Source organism: Cetorhinus maximus, chromosome 4 (genome assembly GCF_964194155.1).
Source record: "Cetorhinus maximus chromosome 4, sCetMax3.hap1.1, whole genome shotgun sequence".
In the NCBI taxonomy this organism is placed as follows: domain Eukaryota; kingdom Metazoa; phylum Chordata; class Chondrichthyes; order Lamniformes; family Cetorhinidae; genus Cetorhinus; species Cetorhinus maximus.
In genome coordinates, this window is record NC_135882.1 from 41512662 (window position 1) to 41535496 (window position 22835).

Here is a 22835-nt window from a genome sequence, read left to right on the forward strand (position 1 = left end):
CCTGACTACACACCCTCATCATAGTTTTTAAAGTTTGATGCCATCTTTTGAAAGCCCCTTGTGATTCAGGATGGCAAACTGTTGACTTAAACTGTTTTATCCCCAAACTGTTCATTACTTCCTTAAACAGCTGTGACATGAAATTTGAACCCTGATCTGATTGCATTTCTTTTGGTAAACCATATCTGGTAAAAGAAAAGTAGCCAACTCTTCCGCAGTTCTTTTTGTTGTAATATTTCTCAAAGGTATTGCATCAGGACACCTTGTAGACACATCCATTATTGTCAGTAAGTACTGATTTCCACTTTTAGTCTTAGTGAGTGGTCCTACACAATCAATAATGAATCCAGTAAAAGGTTCTTCAAATGCTTGAATTGGAATTAAAGGTGCTGGCTTAATCACTGCTTGTTGTTTCCCTATCACCTGCCTTGTGTGACATGTTCTACAGAATTTGACTACATCTCTATGCAATCCAGGCCAGTAAAAATGTTTTTGTATTTCACCTATGTCTTTCTAATTCCTAAATGTCCCCCCCGCCCCTTTGAATTTCATGAGCTATTCTCAGTATCTCATTTCTATATCCAAATGGTACAACAATCTGATGTACTTCCATCCAGTTTTCATCTGCTGAAACCTGATACAGCCACCACTTTCTCATCAACACATTACCCTTAAGGTATAATATTCTGGAATACATTCTGCCTCTGTTTCTGAGCAAGCTGCCTGATAAAACGGATTTATTTGTGAATCCTTTTTCTGCAACTCTACCAACTGCCTTGAGCTAAATATCTCAGCTGCATTCTCCCCCATTCTTTCTTCCTGAAAATCTTATCAAAGACAGTGTCAGTTAATTTAACTTCAACACCTTTTCCCTGCCTTTTAACTTCCCCTTCTTCCTGTTTCAACCTGTGAGCTTGTGGCCTTGTTACCACACAATCTGGAAACAATCCAGGATGCTCTTTGTGCAACACTTCTGTTGAAAACACCTCTACTGGCTGCTCAACTATCAAAGACATCAGACATCACCCACATCTGTGACCCAGCTATATCATAGAAACATAGAAAATAGGAGCATGAGTAGGCCATTAGGCACTTCGAGCCTGCTCCGCCATTCATTATGATCATGGCTGATCATCCAACTCAATAGCCTGCTCCCGCTTTCTCCCCATATCCTTTGATCCCTTTCACCCCAAGAGCTATATCTAACTCCTTCTTGAAAACATACAATGTTTTGGCCTCAACTACTTTCTGTGGTAGCGAATTCCATAGGCTCACCACTCTCTGGGTGAAGAAATTTCTCCTCATCTCAGTCCTAAATGGTCTACCCCATTTCCTCAGACTGTGGCCCCTGGTTCTGGACTCCCCCACCATCGGGAACATCCTTCCTGCATCTACCCTGTCTAATCCTGTTAGAATTTTATAGGTTTCTATGAGATCCCCCCCCTCATTCTTCTGAACTCCACTGAATGTAATACTAACTCCTCATATGTCAGTCCCGCCATCCCAGGAATCAGTCTGGTAAACCTTCGCTGCACTCCCTCCATAGCAAGAACATCCTTCCTCAGATAAGGAGACCAAAACTGCACACAATATTCCAGGTGTGGTCTCACCAAGGTCCTGTATAATTGCAGCAAGACATCCTGCTCCTGTACTCAAATCCTCTCGCTATGAAGACCAACATACCATTTGCCTTCTTTACCACCTGCTGCACCTACATGCTTACCTTCAATGACTGGTGTACACGGACACCCAGGTCTCGTTGTACATTCCCCTCTCTCAATTTATTGCCACTCAGATAATAATCTGCCTTCTTGTTTTTGCTACCAAAGTGGATAACCTCACATTTATCCATATTATATTGCATCTGCCATGCATTTGCCCACTCACTCAGCTTGTCCAAATCACCCTGAAGCATCCCTGCATCCTCCTCACAGCTCACCCTCTCATTCATTACCCATATCCTTGCAATGGGCAATTTATCCTCTACTCCAACAATCACTTCACCTGTTTTCCACTTACTCTTTAATTTTACCTTCAACAATAGAATAGTTTTAGCATCTCCATGAACCCCACTTATCTTATCACCTGTTCCTGCAATACTCCCTCTGAACAACAAATGTCACTATCCCACAACATTAAGGATTGACTAGCCCCTGTGTCTCTTAAATGTTTAAATCTTTACCTGCTCCACCCTGTACACATGGAAAGACTTCCCTTTCACATACAAAATCTTTAAACATTTCTGCAACCTGCTCCTCAGAACTCCCTTGGGTAAATTCTGAATACATTCCCACTTCTTTACTTATCACTGATTCTTCCTTTTTTACCTGCACACAAACCACTGGTTTTTCCTGTCCCTGAACCCCAGAACCCACAGTACTTTTACCTCCAGAACTTTTCTGCGTCCCAATAATTCTAACAGATTTTCTCTGTAATTTCCAAACACTGACTTTGTGTGCCCAACTTTATTACAATGAAAACATTTCAATTTTAGTGTGTCACTTCTACCCTCAGCACCTTTCTTTTTAGTCTGAGAAAAAACTTCCTGGGAATTTCTATCTACTCCTCTTCCCTGACTACCCACCTTCCTTTCACCTTCCCACTTACTACCCTTCTCTGATTTAAAAGTGTGTCGAGAAAAAGGTTTAGATCTATGAACTAACTCATTATCAACAGCTTTCTCTGCTGCTAGTCTTACAGAATCAGCCCTCTGTTCCTCCACATGAGTTCTCACTACCGAAGGAATTGAATCTTTAAATTCCTCCAAAAGAATTACTTCTCTAAAAGCTGCATATGTTGTCTCTATCTTTTATGCCTGTATCTGCAGGTCAAAGTTACTTTGCTTTACACTCTCAAACTCAATACAAGTTTGCCCAGGCTGTTTTCTTATATTCCTAAATTTCTGCCTGTATGCCTCAGGAACCAACTCAAATGCACTCAAAATAGCCCTTTTTACCACATCATAATTCACTGACATTTCTTCTGACAGTAAAGCTGAAACCTCATGTGCTGTACCCACCAACCTAGATTGTAACAGCAATGTCCAATTTTCTTGTGGCCATTTCATCTGTTTAGCTAACTTCCCAAGTGAAATAATTCTTTACATCTCCACATCTCTTTCTTCAAACTTTGAAAAGCTTGCACAAATTTAAACATCTCCCCACTGGGTTTTAGATTAAAGGTTTTTTCACCAAGAGAACTTTCCTCAGCATCTGAGGACTCTCTTTTAAGTCCAACTTTTTATGTTGGTACTTTCTGTCTCTTTCTTTCTCTCTCTCTCCTCCATTGCTAACTTTTCCTTCTGGAGATTAAGTTTTCACAATTCCATTTCTTTTTGAAATAATCTATCTTTTTTCCTATCGCTTTCTGCTGCCTCTAGCCTTTTCAATTCCAATTATTTTTCTTTTGCCTCCAATTCAAGCTTTTTCAGTTCCTTTGCTTATTCAAATTCAGGCTTCTTCATTTCTAACTGAAGTCTCACTACCTCCAGCTGTGATTCATTAGTGTCAGGTATCACTTCCAACTTCAAATGCTGTGCTATTATTTCAACTATGTCTGCTTTCTTTGCTCCTACAAGTAACCTCAACTGCAATTTATCCACCAACTCTTTTTGGTGGATAACATACTTTTTGTAACCCAATCAGAGTTATATTTTCTACTTCCAAATAGGTTTTAGCCATGGATACAACCATTTTTGCATTCTCACTACTTTAAAGATCCCTCACAGCAACTCCTGAATTCAAAGAGCTTCTCCTACTCATACCCTTAAGATTCGCCAACTCCAAACTAATCAAGGAATTTCAATAATCCCAGACGAGCCCCCAATTTGTTATGTCGTGGCAGATGATGTGTGCCTGGTGGAACAAATCCGCAAAGGAAACAACCATGCTATCACAGCGGTTTTGCAATTTGTATTAATTCAGAAGTAATAAATCCACCAATACTTCAAAGAGATTTTAGAAAACTAAATTAAACATTTATTAACAAAAGAAAAGATTTCAAGCACATACACATGTCTACAAGTTACTACTATAATAACTCCTAAAACCCCTAATAAATCTGGCTTCCAGTTACAGCCCCATTAAGGCAACAGAATTCAAACTGGCTTTTCCCAGCTTCGGTTTCTATGGACAGCGGGCTTAATGCACAAATACTGGAGGCTTCTCAGACTTCTGGTAGATCTTACAATGCTTTCCCTTACACATAGCCTCATTCTCCTTTATACGTGTTTCCCCCTTTTAATGTAAATTCCATTGTTCCCACATGTCTTGGGCACTTTACCTTTCTCATAATATAAACCTTTTCATGGTGCTAATATTGTCAGTATCCTTTGGGAAAAATAAACGCACTGCTTGGCCTAGCTTCTCTGGCTAGGTGTAAAAATCCTACCATCTCTTTGAAATTCATACTGCCCTGATTTATCTAAAAATGCAAATTCTCCTCACCTTACATCCTACGCCTCCAGACCAGCTGTCTCCAGTTCAATTAAATCCACCCTCCCCAACACACAGAGAAACTATACAAACCCCACTATGAACCTACTTTTACAATAAATCACGATAATATTATGAAAATTATTATATTTTCGTGACAAGGTCTGCGAACTGTGAGGAGGACAGTGTAGAACTTCAAAAGAACATATACAAGTGGTGGAGTGGACAGATAGATGGCAGATAAAGTTCAGTGAGGAGAAGTGTGAGGTGATGCATTTTGGTAGGAGGATTATGGAGAGACAATATAAAATAAGGGGTACAATTTTTAAAGGGATGCAGGAGCAGAGGGACCTGGGTGTATATGTGCATGGATCATTGAAGGTGGCAGGACAGGTGGAGAGAGCAGTTAATAAAGCATACAGTATCCTGGGCTTTATTATTTGGGACATAGAGTACAAGAGCAAGGAGGTTATGCTGAGCTTATATAAGACACTAATTAGACCTCGTCTGGAGTATTGTGTACAGTTCTGGGCACCACACTATAGGAAAGATGTGAACGCATCGGAGAGAGGGCTGAAGAGGTTTACAAGAATGGTTCCAGGGATGAAAAACTTCATTTATGAAGATAGATGGGAGAGATTAGGACTGTTCTCCTTGGAGAGGAGAAGGCTAAGAGGAGATTTGATAGAGGTGTTCAAGATCATGAGGGGGCTGGATAGAGTAGATAGGCAAAAACTGTTCCTGCTCATAAAAGGATCATGAACGAGAGGGCACAGATTTAAAGTGATTTACAAAAGAAGCAAATGTGATTTGAGAAATAACTTTTTCACATAGTAAGTGGTTCGAGTCTGGAATGTACTGCCTGGATGTGTGGTAGAGGCAGATTCAGTCGAAGTATTCAAGAGGGCAACAGCTGATTATCTGAATAGAAACAATGTGCAGGGGTATGAGGAAAAGGCAGGAGAATGGCATTAAGTCATAATGCTCATTTGGAGAGCCGGTGCAGACCTGATGGGCCAAATGGCCTCCTGCACTTTAACAATTCTGTGATTCTGTGGATAACCTATTTATTCATTAACCATTATTTATTGGATCTGCCTCATTTTAATTCCTTGGTCTTGGTCACATTTCCTGCAAGTTATTTCCATAAATCTGGGGAGAAGGCGATATAGCAGTAATGTTGCTGTGATAGTAATCCAGAGGCCCAGGCTGATGCTCTGGAAACAAGGGTTCAAATCCCACCACAACAGGTGGTGGGATTTAAATTCAGTTAATAAAATCTGGAAATGAAAAGGGTAGTTTCAGTAATGGTGACCATGCAACTATAATCATTCATTATAAAAACCCACCTGGTTCACTAGGGAAAGAAATCTACCCTCCTTACCTGGTCTGGCCTACATGTGACTCCAGCGATATGGTTGGCCCCGAAATAGCCTAGCAAGCCACTCAAAATAAGGGCAATTAGGGATTGGCAACAAATGCTGGCCTTGCCTTTGCTCCCTGCTTCAGAACCAATTTTGGATCCAATTTTCCACTTCCTCTTGGATCCCAGGCGCAGGATTTTCCCTCCGTTGGGCAGGCGTGGCGGGCAGGCCCGGGAGCGGCTGTGAAATGGACTGCCACCCACAATCGGGCCCCGACCATGCTTTCACACTGGCAGACCAATTATGGCCCGCCCAGCGTGAAAGATGGCTCTACCCTGGCTGGGAAGGGCCAAGCGGGCGCAGGGGCCTATTGGCCACTGTGTCCAATGGCGACCTGGCAGCTGGTTTAAAAGCGGCCCAGGAAGACCCTTGAAGGCTGCCACAGAGGATATCCCCTAAGTCAACACTATGCAACTGGACACTGCAGGTGGGAGGGCAGTTCAGGTGGGCACTCGGTCCCCCTGCTTCTCTGATGAGTGCCTCACCATCCTCCTGGAGGAGGTGGCTGCCAGGAGGGATATCCTTGTCCCCATGAATGGGAGGAGGAGGCCACCGCACCTCACCAAGGTGGTAACGCTGGTCAGCAGCCGTGGTGTGGTGCAGCACTCCTGGGTGCAGTGCCGGAAGGACCTGTTACGCTCAGGAAGGATGAGTATCATGTTGGCAGAGTCATTTTGCAGATGTGTTAAGGTCTGCCCCCCCCACCCACCATGGACCTCAGGGGTGCTAGAATCTGAATGCCAACTAGTAATCATGCAGAGCTGGCCAAGGGGGTGAGGCCTGGCTGGTTGGATTTAGTGCCTTGGGGTAAATAGTGAGGAGGATTGCCTTAGATTATAGGAGGATATAGACGGGCTGGTCAGATGGGCTGATCAGTGGCAAATGGAATTTAATCCAGATAAGTGTGAGGTGACACACTTGGACCGGACAAACAAGGCACGGGAATACACAATGAATGTTAGGACCCTGGGAAGTACCAAGGATCAGAGGGACTCTGGTGTGTATACCCACCGGTCCCTTAAGGTAGCGGGACAGGAGATAAGGTGATTAAGAAGGCATATGGGATACTTGCCTCTATCAGCCGAGGCATACAATATAAGAGCAGGGAGGTTATGCTGGAACTGTATAAAACACTGGTTAGGCCACAGTTAGAGTATTGCGAGCAGTTCTGGAATCTGTATTTTAGGAAGGATGTGATTGCACTAGAGAGAGTGCAGAGGAGATTTACCAGGGTGTTGCCTGGGCTGGAGAGTTTTAGTTATGAGGAGAGATTGGATAGACTGGGGCTATTTTCCTTGGAGCAGAGGAGATTGCGGGGTGACATGATTGAGGTGTTTAAAATTATGAGGAGCATAGATAGGATAGACAGGAAGGAACTTTTCCCTTTGGTGGAGGGATCAATAACCAGGGGCATAGATTTAAGGTAAGGAGCTGGAGGTTTAGAGGGGATGTGAGGAAGAATTTTTTCACCCAGAGGGTGGTGGGAATCTGGAACTCACTGTCTGAAAGGGTGGTAGAGGCAGAAACCCTCATAACATTTAAGAAGTATTTGGATGTGCACTTGTGATGCCATGGCATACCAGGCTATGGGCCTAGTGCTGGAAAATGGGATTAGAATAGTTAGGTACTTGTTTGACCAGCGCAGATTCGATGGGCCGAAGGGTCTTTTTCTGTGCTGTAGACCTCTATGACTCTATGGCTCAAGGGCCACGACTTGGGTGTGCCGTGCCAGGTGTTCCTCAGGTGGGGTTGGCCAGGCTGCAATGCGCTGCATGGACAGAGTGGACTAATCAATGCTCCTCTGTTGTTTCAGGAGAAGACCACCCACAGCAACATAGAAAGGTCATGGACCGGCATAGGCCCCGCTGGCCTCCTAATCCTCTCAAGGTATGAGCAAGACGCCTTAGAGTTCGAGAGCTAGCACACCCCACGTACAACCGGGTGTGGAGAGGCGGGTGTGCCAGATGAAGGTAAGAGTGCAGTGCACAGAGGTGAGAATTTCAGCTTGTGCAACCATTCTAGTGTAGTATTTTCATTGATGTGAGCTTCGAACCTGGAGTCCCCATTGATCATTGGAAGACAAGGGCACCATGATGCAGATCTCCATCGTCTCACCAGGGTGCCTGACATGCACAGTGACAGTATGATGGCTTTAACTAATGACATGTCCTTCTTCTCCCTTTTAGGTTCACCAGCAGGCGCCCGATCTCTGGTCCCCGAAGTCCACCCCTGACACCACTGGGCGTCATTTGCACCTGTGTCACACACGTTCTCTGAAGCAGGCACCAGTACAGATACCAGCACCGCGGTGGCTAGTATCCCGGTGCACGTTGGTGAGGACACTTCACACTTGCTTGAAGTGCAGGCGGAGGCAGAGAGTGCCCAGGGCGCGGGCAGTCGGAGGACTGCTGGGGACCAGGACGATGCTCAGTCGAAGGCAGATGATGAGCTTCTGGAGTCGTCCATTAGGTGGTGGATGCTGGATGTCCAGCGAGATGTGTGGGAGGATCTGGCGGAGATCCATGAAGACATGAGTGCCACGGTCTCCATGATGGAGGAGTCCATGCAGAGCGTGAGCACCGCGTTGACCCTCATGGTCGAGTACACTGCCTCCTCCATTGAGAGAGTGGCGACTCTCATGGAGAGGCAGCTCCAGGTTCAGAATCAGGGGTTCCTGGGGTTGCGCTCAGACCTTCAAGCCCACACAGTGGCATTGACCTTAGGCGGTCAGTGTCTGTGTGTGAGATGGATGAGGCACCCGGTATCCCAGCTAGGTGTCACCCATCAGTGGTGTGCAGGGAGGTCCAGAGCAACCTCACATTGGTGCACGAGCTGCCTGTCATCTCTGTGGGCTCCTCTCAGGGTGCTCTAGATGATGGCAGCAGCTGCACCACCCCTCCGCCAGTGATCATGGCATCTGACGAGGCTGCGGCAACTGGAGAGATGCCAGGCATGGCACTGGATGCTCCCTCCCAGGCAGGACCAGCACAGGCTCCACTGGCCAGAGGACAACCACCAAGGTCATCAAGGCCAACAAGACAACAGAGTCAGCAGGCTGTCTCCAAAGCTGGTGCCAGCGAAGGGGGAGCACCTAGATGTAGCACTCGCAAACGTAAGTCAAAGACTCCAGAGCACACGAGGGACAGGTCATGGGTGGTTTTATGTTCATTTTTGTTTACTTTATGGGCTGAATCTTTGGCTCGGTGAGCGGGGGTGGGGCCCACTCGCCAAGGCATAAAATGATGCGCAGTGACATTGGGCGTGCGTCCTGACGTCACTGTGCGTCATTTAGATTTTCAGTTTGGCAGGAGTGCAGCCCTGTGTGTGAATATATGTGGCTTCTAGCATGCGTAAGTGAGCCACACTGCAAGCCCGACTGACCATCGTAGATTGGTTTTTAGAGTAATTCTTAGCACAATCAGGATTGTTTAGCAAGTGTTCTCCAATCGTTGAATCACATCTAATGTTGGACACAATGGCTGGGATTTTCAAGTCCCGTCAGTGGTGGGCATCATCGTGGGCGGACAGGAAAATTTAGAGAGCAATCGCTCTCCAAATTTTCTTGTCCTGCCCATGACGATGCCTGCCACTGGCAGGACTGGAAAATTGCGCCCTGTGTTTTGAGTTTTGCAGGCACAGCTGGTTGGGTATAATCAATACTTTGGCTGCCTCCACTAATCAGAGCCTACTTGCCAACCAATCAGCACTCTCTTCTCATGCAGTATAAATTGTTGCTCCCCCTTCCAGTTTGGTAATTTCTTGCAGACTATCCTGATGAGTGCAAGAGGAAAAGCTTAAATAGCATGTCCTTTTTCAGTAACCTCCTCTTTCTAATAGCTTTAAAAGTTCTACATGAAATGAGATTGGGTAGCCTCAGCCAAGTTCCTAATGGGAATGGTCCCACAACTTAATAGAGTCCCTAATTCTTGCACAAAATCAGTAATCTCTCTTGTAGTGCCCACAGGATAGATGGTGCAGAAAACAGAAAAATCACACTAATACACTAGGAGTTGTGGCATATTAGTACAATGTGGAGGGAGCTATACACTGCATCCAGGTATACTTCCTGATCAACATCTGTTTGATTCTGCCTGAAAGGGAAAGTGTTCCATTCCCTAACACCACTAAACTTTACATTGAACAGCAGAATATTTACAATAATTGTCAGTGCCGTGGACTGTATCATTCTTATGGTTTTATGGGGTTCTCCAACTGCAGGTTCAGCACAAAGCTGATGGAAGCACCGTATTAAAACTAGCTGATTTCGGCCTCGCTCTGAAAGTGACCAACCCCATATTCACTGTGTGTGGAACACCAACATATGTGGCTCCTGAGATCCTCTCTGAGACAGGTATGAAAGACAAAAGGAAAAATGTATCCTAATGTCAGGAATGAATGTTTTATAAACTTGATAAGTTTACTGTGAAATCCTGTTAATCATTATCCCTATCATCCCACAAAAACTCTGCAAGATATTTACTTGTGATGCAGCTTATATTGTTATTTGTACTTCATCTTGGTAATGCTTCTTTAGTTGTGTATTGTTTTTGTCTTCATTCCTGTGCTTCATTTATTGTTCTCCATTATCCATCAACCTCTATCATACATCAGAGGGCTTCCATCCCTTAAGGTGAATAATGGAATAACATCATGAGCCACTTAAATGAGAGATATTGGGCACTGCACACGGACTGCACCTTCCAATAAAAACGTGAGCCTTGGAATGTGCAAAAGCAATTTAGCTCACAAAACCAATTCCTTAAACCCATTATGTGTAACAGACCTTATTGTGGGCTTTGCACTTCCTATTATATGATCCTGGGGGAGAATTTTGTACAATTATTCATGGCTCAGACCTCTTCCACTCTAGCACTGCAGGAACCACTGTGGTAGGTGTCACCATGTAGACACTGGCCTGCCCCATGTTTTTTACAAATGTATTCACGGGATGTGGGCTTCGCTGGCTGAGCCAGCATTTATTTCCCATCCCTAGTTGCCCTTGAGAAGGTGGTGGTGAGCTGTCTTCTTGAACTGCTGCAGTCCATGTGGTATAGGTACACCCATAGTGCTATTAGGAAGGCAGTTCCAGGATTTTGACCCAGCGACAGTGAAGGAACAGTGCTATATTTCCAAGTCAGGATGGTGAGTGACTTGGAGGTGAACTTCCAGGTGGTGGTGTTCCCATCTATCTATTCTACTAGTTATGTCCTCAAAAAGCTCACATCCCATGAATGAATGAAAAGGAAGCATAAAAGCCAGTCAGTTTAATTTTTTGCTTTACCAATAATCTGAGTGGCACCAGACAGCCAAGGACCATTCCATAGGGTAATAGTTACTTCCTGCTTGGAACTAGTGCAATAGTATCAATAAGGACTGGTAGTTAAAATTGCCTTGGCTTCACTCTGCCACAGGAGACAATGAACTTGCCACAAGATCATAAGAATCAGAAGCAAGAGTAGGCCAATAGGCCTATCGAGCCAGCTCCACCATTCAGTAAGATCATGGCTGATCCGATTGTGGCCTTAACTCCACTTTCTCGCCTGCCCCTCATGGCCCTTGACTCCCTTGTAGATCAGATTTTTCTAACTCAGCCTTGAATGTATTCAATGACCCAACCTCTACTGCTCGCTGAGGAAGAGAATTCCAAAAATAAATGATCCTTTGAGGAGAGAAAGTCCTAATCCCCATCATAACTGCAAGATCCTTTATATCAAAGCTGTACCCCCTAGTTTTAGATTGCCCCACAAAGGGAAACATCCTCTCAGTATCTAGCCTGTCAGAATCTTATATGTTTCAATAAGGTCACCTCTCATTCTTCTAAACTCCAATGAGTATAGGCTCAACCTGCTTAACCTTTCCTCATAAGATAACCCCTTCACCTCAGGAATCAACTTCGTGAACCTTCTCTGAACTGCCCCCAATGCAGGTATATCCCTTGTTATATTATTTTTTCCAATCTTCTAGCCTACCACCAATCTTTGCAACATCATACATATTTTCCTTCAATTTGCCAGCATCTTTAACTTTCTTAGTTAGCTATGGATAGTACACCCTTCTCATTGAGTCTTTCTTTCTCAATTGAATATACCTTTATTGAATGATGAAATATATCCTTAAATGTCTGCCACTACCTATCTACCGGCTTAGCTTTTAACTTATTTTCCCAGTCAGCTGTAGCAAACTCTGTCTTCATACTTTTGTAATTGCCGTTGTTTAAGTTTAAGGCACTAGCTTCAGACCCAAGTTTCTTACCCTCAAATTGAATATGGGATTCTATGGCTTGGATCTTGTGCTCCGAGGTAGGGCGTGTGCCCGACTCGAATGCATGTCAAATTGCGCAAAAAGGCATTGGGAGTGTTTTCCGACATCATCGCGCACGCGTGCAATATTCGGCATGCGTGCGGGTGTACGTGGGAGTCAGAGCACGCCGACAATTAAAGGGACAATTAAGGTCATTAAAAAGCCTATTGACCATGATTTTATATTGGCCGTGGGATTTTTAGCTCATCGCACAGGCAAAACGGGTGGGCAGAATTCATGTTTCAATCATTTCCTCATCCACGGGTGGGATAAAAGGCCCCCGGAGCAGCAGCACTTTCTCTGTCATTGCCAGTTCTTTGCTGTGTGAGTACAGAGTTGGCCCAGAGTTTTGTGGCATCTCGTTTGATTATCAAGCTTGCCTTTCAGCATCTCAGGTCCTCTTCTTCACTGGAAGATTCCTCTGAGTATTGCAGCACAGTGCTCCTTCATCTTCAAAGCACTGGTCCTCTACATCCCATCTAATGGAGATAGTGTATTCCGCTGGTGCAACCTCTTCTGAAGAGGAAAAGAGGGTGAGGAGGGAGGGGAGGCCAAGTGGGTGTGGGCAGCGTCCCAGGGACAGACATTTAAGAGGAGAGACACAGGCTCAGTTGGTGCAGGGTCAGCTGGGATGCCAAGGCTGGAGGGCACACCAAAGACGCCACTACCCAGTGTCTAGAGTGTTCAGGCAGTGCTCCAACTACCTCCTGATGTCCAAGATCCAGTGCTGCAGGAGACTCCGCCTCTCCAGGGACACAGTGACAGCAATATCTCGCATGATAGGCCTGGAAATCGCCTCCAACTGCGTGGGCGGACATCCCATGCTGGTGCCTTTTAAGGTCACAGTGTCCCTCAGCTTCTATGCCTCTGGTTCTTTTCAGGGCTCAGTGGGGGAATCTGTGAGGCGTTTCTCAATCAGCTGCACACAGTTGCGTCAAGGTCATGACTGATTGTATCTTTAGACACGTCTGCACGTTCCTCCACTTCTGGACAGATGAGGCGAGCTAGGCGGAGAGAGCAGGAGGCTTCGCTGTGATGACTGGGTTCCCCTGCATCCAGGGTGTAATAGATTGCACTCACATGGCCATCAAGGTGCCAGCAGGTGAGCCTGGCACTTTTGTAAACAGAAAGGGGTTCCACTCAGTGAATGTTCAGATCATCGGTGACCACAGGACACAGATTCGCCAAGTTTGTGTCCATTACGCTGGAAGCTCATACGATGCTTACGTCTTGCGGCACTCACCCTGTTCATGGCTGCACAAGTGGATGGATGGCTCCTGGGTGATAAGGGTTATCCCTTGAAGAGGTGGCTGATGACTCCATTTCGTTACCCAAGAACTGAGGCTGAGGAGAGATACAACAGGAGTCATGCCTCCACAAGGGGGGTAGTGGAGAGGATCGTCAGGCTGCTGAAGATGTGCTTCGGATACCTGGACCAGTCAGGGGGATCATTGCAGTATCCTCCAGAGCGTGTCTCCCTCATAGTCATCGCATGCTCCGCCCTCCACAACCTGGCTCTGTCAAAGGGGGACCCACTGGAGGCTGAGGAAAGTGAGGCAGCTCCACAGGTCACGAAAGTGATGGCTCAGAGGAAGGTCCTGGGGAGGTGCAGGGTGAGGATCTCGAGTCAGAGGACAGGAACTTTCATAGAGGCAGGGACACCAGGAATGCTTTGATCCAGCGAACTTTCTGCTAGGCATCCAAGGCATCGATGCCTTGTTAAGTCAATGGCACTGTCTCCTTTGCTAACAATAAATAAATGAGAACCCAACCCAGTACGCCAGCACCGCACAACGCCACACGTTTACAAGCCTGTGCTGCATCTGACACCTCTTCATACCATCCAGCCAACTCAGCCCATTTAAGTCAAATAAATGTTTATGTTACTTCACATGAATGAACAAAGAACAAAGTGTCCATCCCTAACACAAGAGTCAAAATAATTAACGCAGAAAATGTCACCTGTATCACGCTCCTGCTGTGCCCAAAGTGCCCTCAGCCATCTGCAGGTGCTGCGTCTTGGCCCCTCCACTGCTGACAGTGGTGTTGGAGGCAGCCTGCTGACTCTGCTGTCCTGGTGCCCCTGATGATTTTGGCAGTCGTCCTCTGGCTGCCGGAGCCTGAGCAGGCCCCGCCAGGGAGGGGGCATCCAGCTCATAGCTGGGCACTCCTCAGTCGTCACGGCATCATCAGATGTAGCGGCATTGGCAGAGGGACGGAGGAGCTGGTGCCCTCGTCCAGAGCACCCTGAGAGAAGCCCATAGAGATGACAGGCCAGCATGAGGTGCGTTTGCGCCTCCCTGCTCACCATTATGGACAGGGACCTATCAGGAAGGCTATGTGCCTCATCTGTCTCTGAAACTGGCAGTGACCTCCTGAGCTCATTGCCTGTGTGAGGGATTGTAAGTCTGAGTGCAATCCCAGAAACCCCTGAGCCTGTTCCTGAAGCTGCCTCTCCATGACAGTCTCCACTCCCTCAATGGGTCAACGCAGAACTCATGCTCCGCATGGATTCCTCCGTGACGAAGACCATGGCACGCAGGTCTTCATGGATCTCCACCAGTTCTCCCCGTGCATCCTGCTGAACATCCAGCATCTGCCACCTGATGGGCAACTCCACAGGCTTGTCATCTGCCTCGGACGCAGCATGGTCCTGGTCTCTAGCTGTGCTCCCAATGTCGGCGCCTTGGGACCTCTCTGCCTCTGCCGGTTCCTCATGTGAGTGTGATGTGCCCTCACCACTGTGCATTACCCGCAGAGCCAAATAACTAATGCCCACCAATGTGTGAGTACTTGTGCTGCTGCCTGGTTCAGGGAGACAGTGTGATGCTGGTGCAGGTGTGATGTCTTCCTCAGAGCTCAAAGGGGTCCTCAGGGTCTCCGACGAAGGCAAAACATCAGTACATTCAATCATCAAAGTCACTATGCATGCTAAATGGGCTGAGGAGACAGTGGAGATCTGCTGCATGGTGCCATCTTCATTGGAGCTTCAATGGGCTCTTTGGCTACGACAGTTCAGTTTCTGGTGAGAGGAGCCCGCTATGTTTCCAGTACCCACCACACACGCATCTGTAACCTGCACTCTTACCTTCATCTGAGACCCCCGCCTCACTGCTACCGGAGGAGCGAGCTGGCCGGTGACATTCCAGCTCCAGAGCATCATTTTCATGCTTCGTGAGGATGCACAGATTTCGCACTCCTCCACCTGTTCTGTGGCGCTCCGCCACGTTATGACTGCTCTCCTCCTGACAGGGCAAAATAGCCTCATTATTGCTCCACCTCCCTGAAAGTCCTTTCCTGGTTCCCACCCACCCTCCCAGCCGGGCATTAGGCGGGCCATGTCACTGTGGCACACCTCACCCTGCAATACACTGAGGCCAGTCGTGCTGACATCCCAGCCTTGGCGGGGCAGGTTTAAGTGCCAGTTGGCATACAAACTCTTAGACCCCTGAATGTACTGAGCAACGGGCACCCGACCAAAGTTCTCCATACAGGCCCATGCCATTTCTACCACTTCTGACCGCAGCAGATCATTGAACCTTTTGTGGCACTGAAGCCACATGTGGTGCACCATGTCGTGCCCACTGGTCTGGGTGGCAATCTCTAGCAGCGACTTCTTAGTCAGGTGGGGTAACCTTCTCTTGCTGTACCTGGGCATTAGGATATGCCATCTGGCACTGACCTCCTCGACAAACACTCCCAGGCACTCATCTGAGAAACAGGGAGCAGAGTGCCCACCTGACTTGCCCTCCCATCTTCCATGACCACCAGGTGCTGAGGCCATGTCTGTATACCAGGACACTTGTTGGATAGCTTCAAAGCAGCTCCATCAGCCTCCACCACAACTCCTGGCAGCCTTCAGGAAGCTGCCTCTTCCATTTTTTGAACACTCCGCCGGGTCCCCATTGGACCTGGCGCCTTACATGTTCCCACCCCCGCACACAGGAAACTCATCTGGCAGTCGCGTTTCACACTGGCCACCCGGCATAAGACCGTGTTCACAGCATAAACTTGGCTGGGAGCAGGTTTTACATCCGCTTCTGGCTGTGCCGACTTTGGGGGCACCCCAAGGGTAAAATTTAGGCCCATGTTATGATCACTCTTGCCTAGAGAATCCTTCACTATGAGATCATTGATTAATCCTGTTTAAAGTAGCCCATTCCCTGGTTGGTTCGAAAACATATTGTTCTAAGACACTGTCCTTAATACACCCTCTTCAAGGCTACTTATGCCAATTTACTTTGCCAGTGTACTGTCCCATGGAAACCCACTGTGGAGTTAAAATCCACCCCATGGTTTTAGAAAGAGAGTAAGATTTTTTGATTTAGTGCAACATGTCCACAATTAACAACATGTGTCTTTATAGTGTCTTTAAGGGAGTAAGACATCCCAAGGTGCTTCAAAGGAGCCTTAACAAACAGAATTTAACAGCGAGCCATGTGAGGAGATATTAGGGTAGTTGATCAAAAGCTTGATCAAAGAGATGGATTTTAAGAAGCATCTTAAAGGGGGAAAGAAAGGTTTCAGGAAGGAATTTCCAGAGCTTGGGATAGAAAATGATGTGAACTTGTGAATCAGGAACTCGCAGTTCACTGCCCAAATTCCCAACATGGGCTCTGGCCACACCAAGAGTGCTACATTGTAAAATTGACCCCATTATGCATCATTATATTCCTGGACTCATAGGGCTGAATTTTCCCTGTGGGGGCTGAACTGGGGCCCCAAGGGGAAACAGTCACTCGTGATTTTCACAGAGATGACACCTTAATTGGCCTGGAGACAGGTCAGTCATCAAAACAAGGACTGCTTTCAAAGCTGGAGAGTTAATCAGAGGCCTTCCAGCCTGAAAAGACCAGTTGGCTGCTACAGAAGAGAGTGAGCCTTCAAAGTGGAAGTGTCCTCTCTCCAACTTTTTAAATCTTAAATTAAGAAATAGCTTTTGCAGCCAGACCTTCACTGTGGAGGTGGGAAAGGGAGTGCCTCCACAGGACTCCCTCTGGCTGCTCCTGCACCCAGGCAGGTAGGAAGGGCCTCTAGGCCTGCCCAGAATGCTGGTCCCCAGGTTTGCCGCTGGGAGATTGGCTCTTGCCACCTGACTGACTGGAAAATCCCAACTGGCCACCTTTAATTGGCATCAAGTGGCTCTTAAAGAGCTTGATTGGTTACCTCCCATGTGTGGGCAGGTAGCCTTGCTGCCCGCTGATCCTGCCTCTGCAAAAACAACCTCGAGGCAGTATGATGCGGCACCTGGCCGGTAGGGCTGTTTTTAGCTTCCACCTGCCCTTGCTCCAAAATTCAGCCCTTGGGCCCAGATTTTAGAATTGAACCTGCCAGTTACCAGCCTTTTAAAAAATAATTTACAGGATGTGGGTGTCGCTGGCTAGGCCAGTATTTATTGCTCATCCCTAATTGCCCTTGAGAAGGTGGTGGTGAGCTGCCTTCTTGAACCGCTTCTGTCCCTGCAGTGTAAGTACACCCAAGGTGCTGTTAAGGAGGGAGCTCCAGGATTTTGACCCCCAAAATATCAATTCCAGAATCTGGTTCAACCCAACACAAAACCTAAATGATTACAAGCCAAAGAAAACTGTTAAGGTAGGAAGACCCGATCTGTCATAAAATAATCATGTAAGCATCATACATCAGATGTCATGTAGCCTCTGTCAAAAGGTTGCTGGTAATGAACTCTGTTTATCATGCACACTCGTATTGAGTGTACTGTGTTTTTGTTGTCTTACTCTGACATTGCAGTTCAATTCACAAGCTTTCCAATTGCAAACAATTTGTTTTGCTATTGGCCTGAGAAGAATCATACTTGACCCAAATTTAGGACTGCAAATCAGGTCATCTATTTGTATGAGTGAATAGATGTTAATCATTTCCATATCCCCAACTAATTGGTGTCATTTAGTGTCACCTGCAATGAGAAAGGTTGGTCGGCAGCAAAGTTAAGATGTTTCTATACTGAGGCTGTTGGGAAGAATGCTTGCAATTTGAAAATACCTCTCCCAGTCCTCTCTGCCTCAGGATTTGGAATCTCTGATATCGAACCATCCAGAATCTTTCCCAATGATATACATTAAGAGTCCTCCTGGGTGCTGTACAGTATTTCACACCCCCAAACAAGCATTTGCATTATAATGAGACAAAATTATACAGAAATTCCAATGTGATAACAGCTGTCCATCCCAGCAAGTCCAAGTTGGAGTAAAACCCACCAACGAGTGGAATTCCAAAATCCATAGAAACATAGATAATAGGAGCTGGGGTAGGTCATTCGGCCCTTTAAGCCTACTCTGCCATTCGATATGACCACAGTTGATCCTCTATCTCAATGCCATACTCTCGTTGTCTCCCCATACCCATTGATGCCATTAGAACCTAGAAATATATTTCCTTCTTAAATATATTCAGTGACTTGGCCTCCACAGCCCTCTGTGGTAGAGAATTCCATAGGTTTGCAAGACTCTGAGTGAAGAGGTTGCTCCTCATTGCAGTCCTAAATGGCCTACCCGATTCCCTGATATTGTGACCCTTTGTTCTAGACCCCCCCCAGCCAGAGGAAACATCGTCCCTGCATCCAGTCTGTCCAGCCCTGTCAGAATTATATACGTTTCAATGAGATTCCCTCTCATCCTTCCGAACTCTAGTGAATACAGGCCTAGTCGACCCAATGTCTCCTTATACGACAATCCTGCCATCCCAGGAATCCGTCTGGTGAAACTTCGCTGTACTCTCTCTGTGGCAAGTATATCCTTTCTTAGGTAAGGAGACAAAAACTGCTCACAATATTCCAGGTGTGGTCTCACCAAAGCCCTGTACAGCTGCATTAAGACATTCTTACTCATGTACTTAAGTCCCCTTGCAACAAAGGCCAACATGCTATTTGCCTTCCTAACTGCTTGGTGTACCTGCATGCTTGCTTTCAGTGATCGGTGTACAAGGACACTGATTGTCCCTTTGTAAATCAACATTCCCCAACCTATCACCATTTAAATAATACTCTGCCATTCTGTTTTTCCTACTGAAGTGGATAACTTCACACTTATCTATGTTATACTGCATCTGCCAAGTATTTGTCCACACACTCAACCTGCCTGAATCGCCTTGAAGCCTCTTAACATCCTCCTCACTGCTCACATTGCCACCAAGTTTCGTGTCATCAGCAAACTTGGAAATATTACATTTGATTCCCTCATCCAAATTATTGATATATATTGTGAATAGCTGCAGCCCAAGCACTGATCCCTGCGGTACCCCACTAGTCATGGTATACCACTCTGAAAAAGACCCATGTATGCCTACTCTCTGTTTCCTGTCCGCTAACCAATTCTCAATCTATGCCAGTATATTACCCCCAATCCCTTGTGCTTTAATTTTGCACACCAATTTCTTATCTTTTTATCAAAAGCTTTCTGAAAATCCAAATACACCACATCGGCTGGTTCTTCCTTATCTATTCTACTCAAAAATCTCCAGCAGGTTTGTTAAACATGATTTCCCTTTCATAAATCCATGTTGACTTTGTCTAATCCCGTTGATATTTTCTAAGTGTCCTGTTATCACATGCTTTATAATAATAATTTTTTTCCCCCTACTACTGATGTGAGGCTAACCGGTCTTTAATTCCCGCTTCTCTCCCTCCTTCTTTTTATAAATAGTGGGTGTACATTTGCCTATCCATATCCCATTTCCCTTTATTCCCCTTTCCCACACTGATTCTGCCGTGTTTAAACTTGGTTCAGCATGTGCAGTGTTCACATATGGGAATGTAGGAACAGGAGTAGGTCATTCAACTCAATTCTTTCTCTACTGTATATATTCAATCAGATCATGACTGATCTGTACCTGAATGCCATTTGATCAATATTCTTTATACCTTTGACTAACAAAAATCTATTAATATCTGCCTTGAAAATTTCAGTTGATCCAGCATCCACAGATTTTTGGGGGAGAGAGTTCCAGGCTTCCAGTGCTCATTGTCTGAAATAGTGCTTCTCGATTTCACAGCTAAACGGTTTAATTTAAACTTTAATTTTAAGACTGGATACTCTTGGTCTGGATTCCTCCACCAGAGGGAACAATTTTTCTGTATATACTCTTATCAAACCTCTTGTCATTTAAAGACTCCCATTAGAATTCCCCTAAACATTCTAAATTCAAGGGAGTACAAGCCAGCTTTATGCAACTTGACTGCACAATTTAACACTTTAAGTGTTGTTCTGGCGAATCTGCTCTGTACCTCTCCAGGGGGAGTATATCCTTCATGAGGTCCCAGCACTTTCTGTTTTTACTTCAGACCTCTAGCACCTGCAGTGTTTTACTTTTATCCTTCATGAGGGGCTGTGCACAAAACCAAACACATTATTGCAGATATTAGTATGACGAAGACTCTGTACAACAGAAGCACCACTTCTTCCTCCTTGCAATTCTTTGGCCCAGGTGTTCAGGTCAGTGGCAGTGCTAAGCGCTTTGCCACTGCCTGTGAAGTTTTCTGTGGTCCTACAATGTTGGGCATTTTCAGTCAGAACTTCCAATCCTGGCTACATCAGAAATGAGCCAGTGCAGCCTGTCCAGGGCAAATCCGGCGAGTGGAGAAGCAGATGGACAAAGAGAGTCCACGCTCACTTATTCCGACATTTGTTGCTGTATGCAGGAAAGTTTTTTAAAGTGTCAAGTCTTTCAATGAGTGAGTGGGTGAGTGAGTGGTGGATGAACGAGTGGGTGGGTGATTGAGTGGGTGAGTGAGTGAGTGGGTAGTCAGGTTGTGGGGGGGGGAGCCAGGTCAAGTTGGGGGGTAGTCAGGGGTTGAGTCGGGTCGGCTCGGAGGGGTAATCGGATCAGATTGTGTGAGTAGTCGGCTCAGGTGGATAGTCGGGTTGGAATGGGTGGTCAGGTCAGGGGGCTAACTGGGTTGGACCAGGGTGGGAGCCAGGTCAGTGTTGTAGTTGGGTTGGGGTTATGGTCAGGTTGGGGGTTAATCAGATCGGGTCGGTTGGTGATTGGGGGTGTCAATTGTGGTGCTCATTTCAGTTAAGCTGGTTACCTCCGAGTTATAATGGAGATTAAACTGTATAACATCACCAGGGTATTTAGCCAGATAAGTCCCATGCATCTAGCCTAATTAGAGTCATTTGTGGAGGGTCCTGGGCAGTGTGAATCAGCCCTTAGGAAGTTTAAACCTCCTGCGCAATTACAGTGCACGTGTGTGCGTCAGGACTTCTGCAGGGCCTCGACGCATATCACTGACTGAAACCCAGATTTCACTAGACTGGACATTGGATGATTTGGGCCATTATTTTTGATCTTGATTACTTTTTGTACTTGTGCATTAACATTTAGTGGAATGTTGACTTTCACCAGTATGCGCATTTAGCCATTTATTTACCTTTGTGATACACACAACTTTATTCAAGGCTATAATTTTAAGATGTTGATGTCAATTTTGGGACAATAAGTTAAACTTACCCTCCTCACATTTGATTACATACAGTTACCATTACATTAAAATACTAAAGAGAAGGAGCTCTTCCCCTCACCCTCCTCCTGCTTTTTGTGATGCCCAGGCCAATAGATTACCGTTATAGCTCTCAACTACAGTTAGTATCTGTGTTACTGTTGAATAGTGAGCAATGACAGTCCATACTGACTTTAACATTCAGTCATATTCTTTTCATAGGCTATGGATTAGAGGTGGATATGTGGGCCACTGGTGTAATCCTGTATATCCTGCTGTGTGGCTTCCCTCCATTTCGCAGTCTGGAGCGAGACCAAGCGGAATTATTTGAAATGATCCAACTTGGAGAATATGAATTCCTCTCTCCGTATTGGGACAGCATTTCTGATGGTAAGCTTTATTTTATTTCAAGTTGTGACTAATCAGTGTAATCATCAGCAGGTAATGAGTTCACAGACATTGTCTGCGTTTCCTTAGATTCGTTGCCCAGATTAATAATGAGATGTGCTTTTATATTATTTTCCTGATTACTACATCAGAACTTTTCATGTTAATCAACAAAATGTGTGGAACTAACATGATTATCGCTGCACTTAATGTGGGAAAGTGAAGTTTAATTCTTTCCCCTCCGTCAGCAAGATTTGGAATTTTGTTCCACTGTGGCGGGGAATTACAAACTCTGTGTATTGGGGAGAGTAGATGAAAATTGTGGAACATATAGGGCAACATCCAGGGAGTGAAATTCAATTTTGGCAAGAGCTCTTTCCAAGCCTTCAGACCTCAGCTTTGGCTTAGTGGTAGCATTCTTGGTTCTCAGTCACCAAGGTCACCTAGGTTCCCGAGACTCAGGGAGGGTCCCATTAGATTGGATAATAGTAAATGTAACTCCTTTATTCCAAAAGGGAGGGAGACAGAAAGCCAAAAACTATAGGCCAGTTAACTCAACGTCTGTCATAGAGAAAATGTTAGAAGCTATTATTAATGATGTTATAGCAGGGCACTTAGAAAAATTCAAGTTCATCAGGCAGAGTCAACATAATTTTGTGAAAGGGAAATCATGTTTAACCAACTTATTGGAGTTCTTCGAAGAAGTAACATGTGCTGTGGATAAATGGGGACCTGTGGTTGTACTGTACTTAGATTTCCAGAAGGTATTTGATAAGGTGCCACATAAAAGTTATTGTGGAACATAAAAACTCATGGTTTTGGGGGTAACATATTGGC

The 22835-nt window shown here is 45.7% G+C and overlaps 1 protein-coding gene across 1 annotated transcript in view; it reads left to right on the forward strand.

Annotated features, from left to right (window-relative positions):
- LOC144679582 (serine/threonine-protein kinase DCLK3-like) overlaps positions 1-22835 on the forward strand; it is a 108099-nt gene that overhangs the window by 76579 nt on the left and 8685 nt on the right. The window contains exons 3-4 of the mRNA XM_078540100.1: positions 10076-10208; positions 21834-22001. Of these exons, the coding sequence (XP_078396226.1) occupies positions 10076-10208; positions 21834-22001 (301 nt within the window). The remainder of the gene's footprint in view (positions 1-10075; positions 10209-21833; positions 22002-22835) is intronic.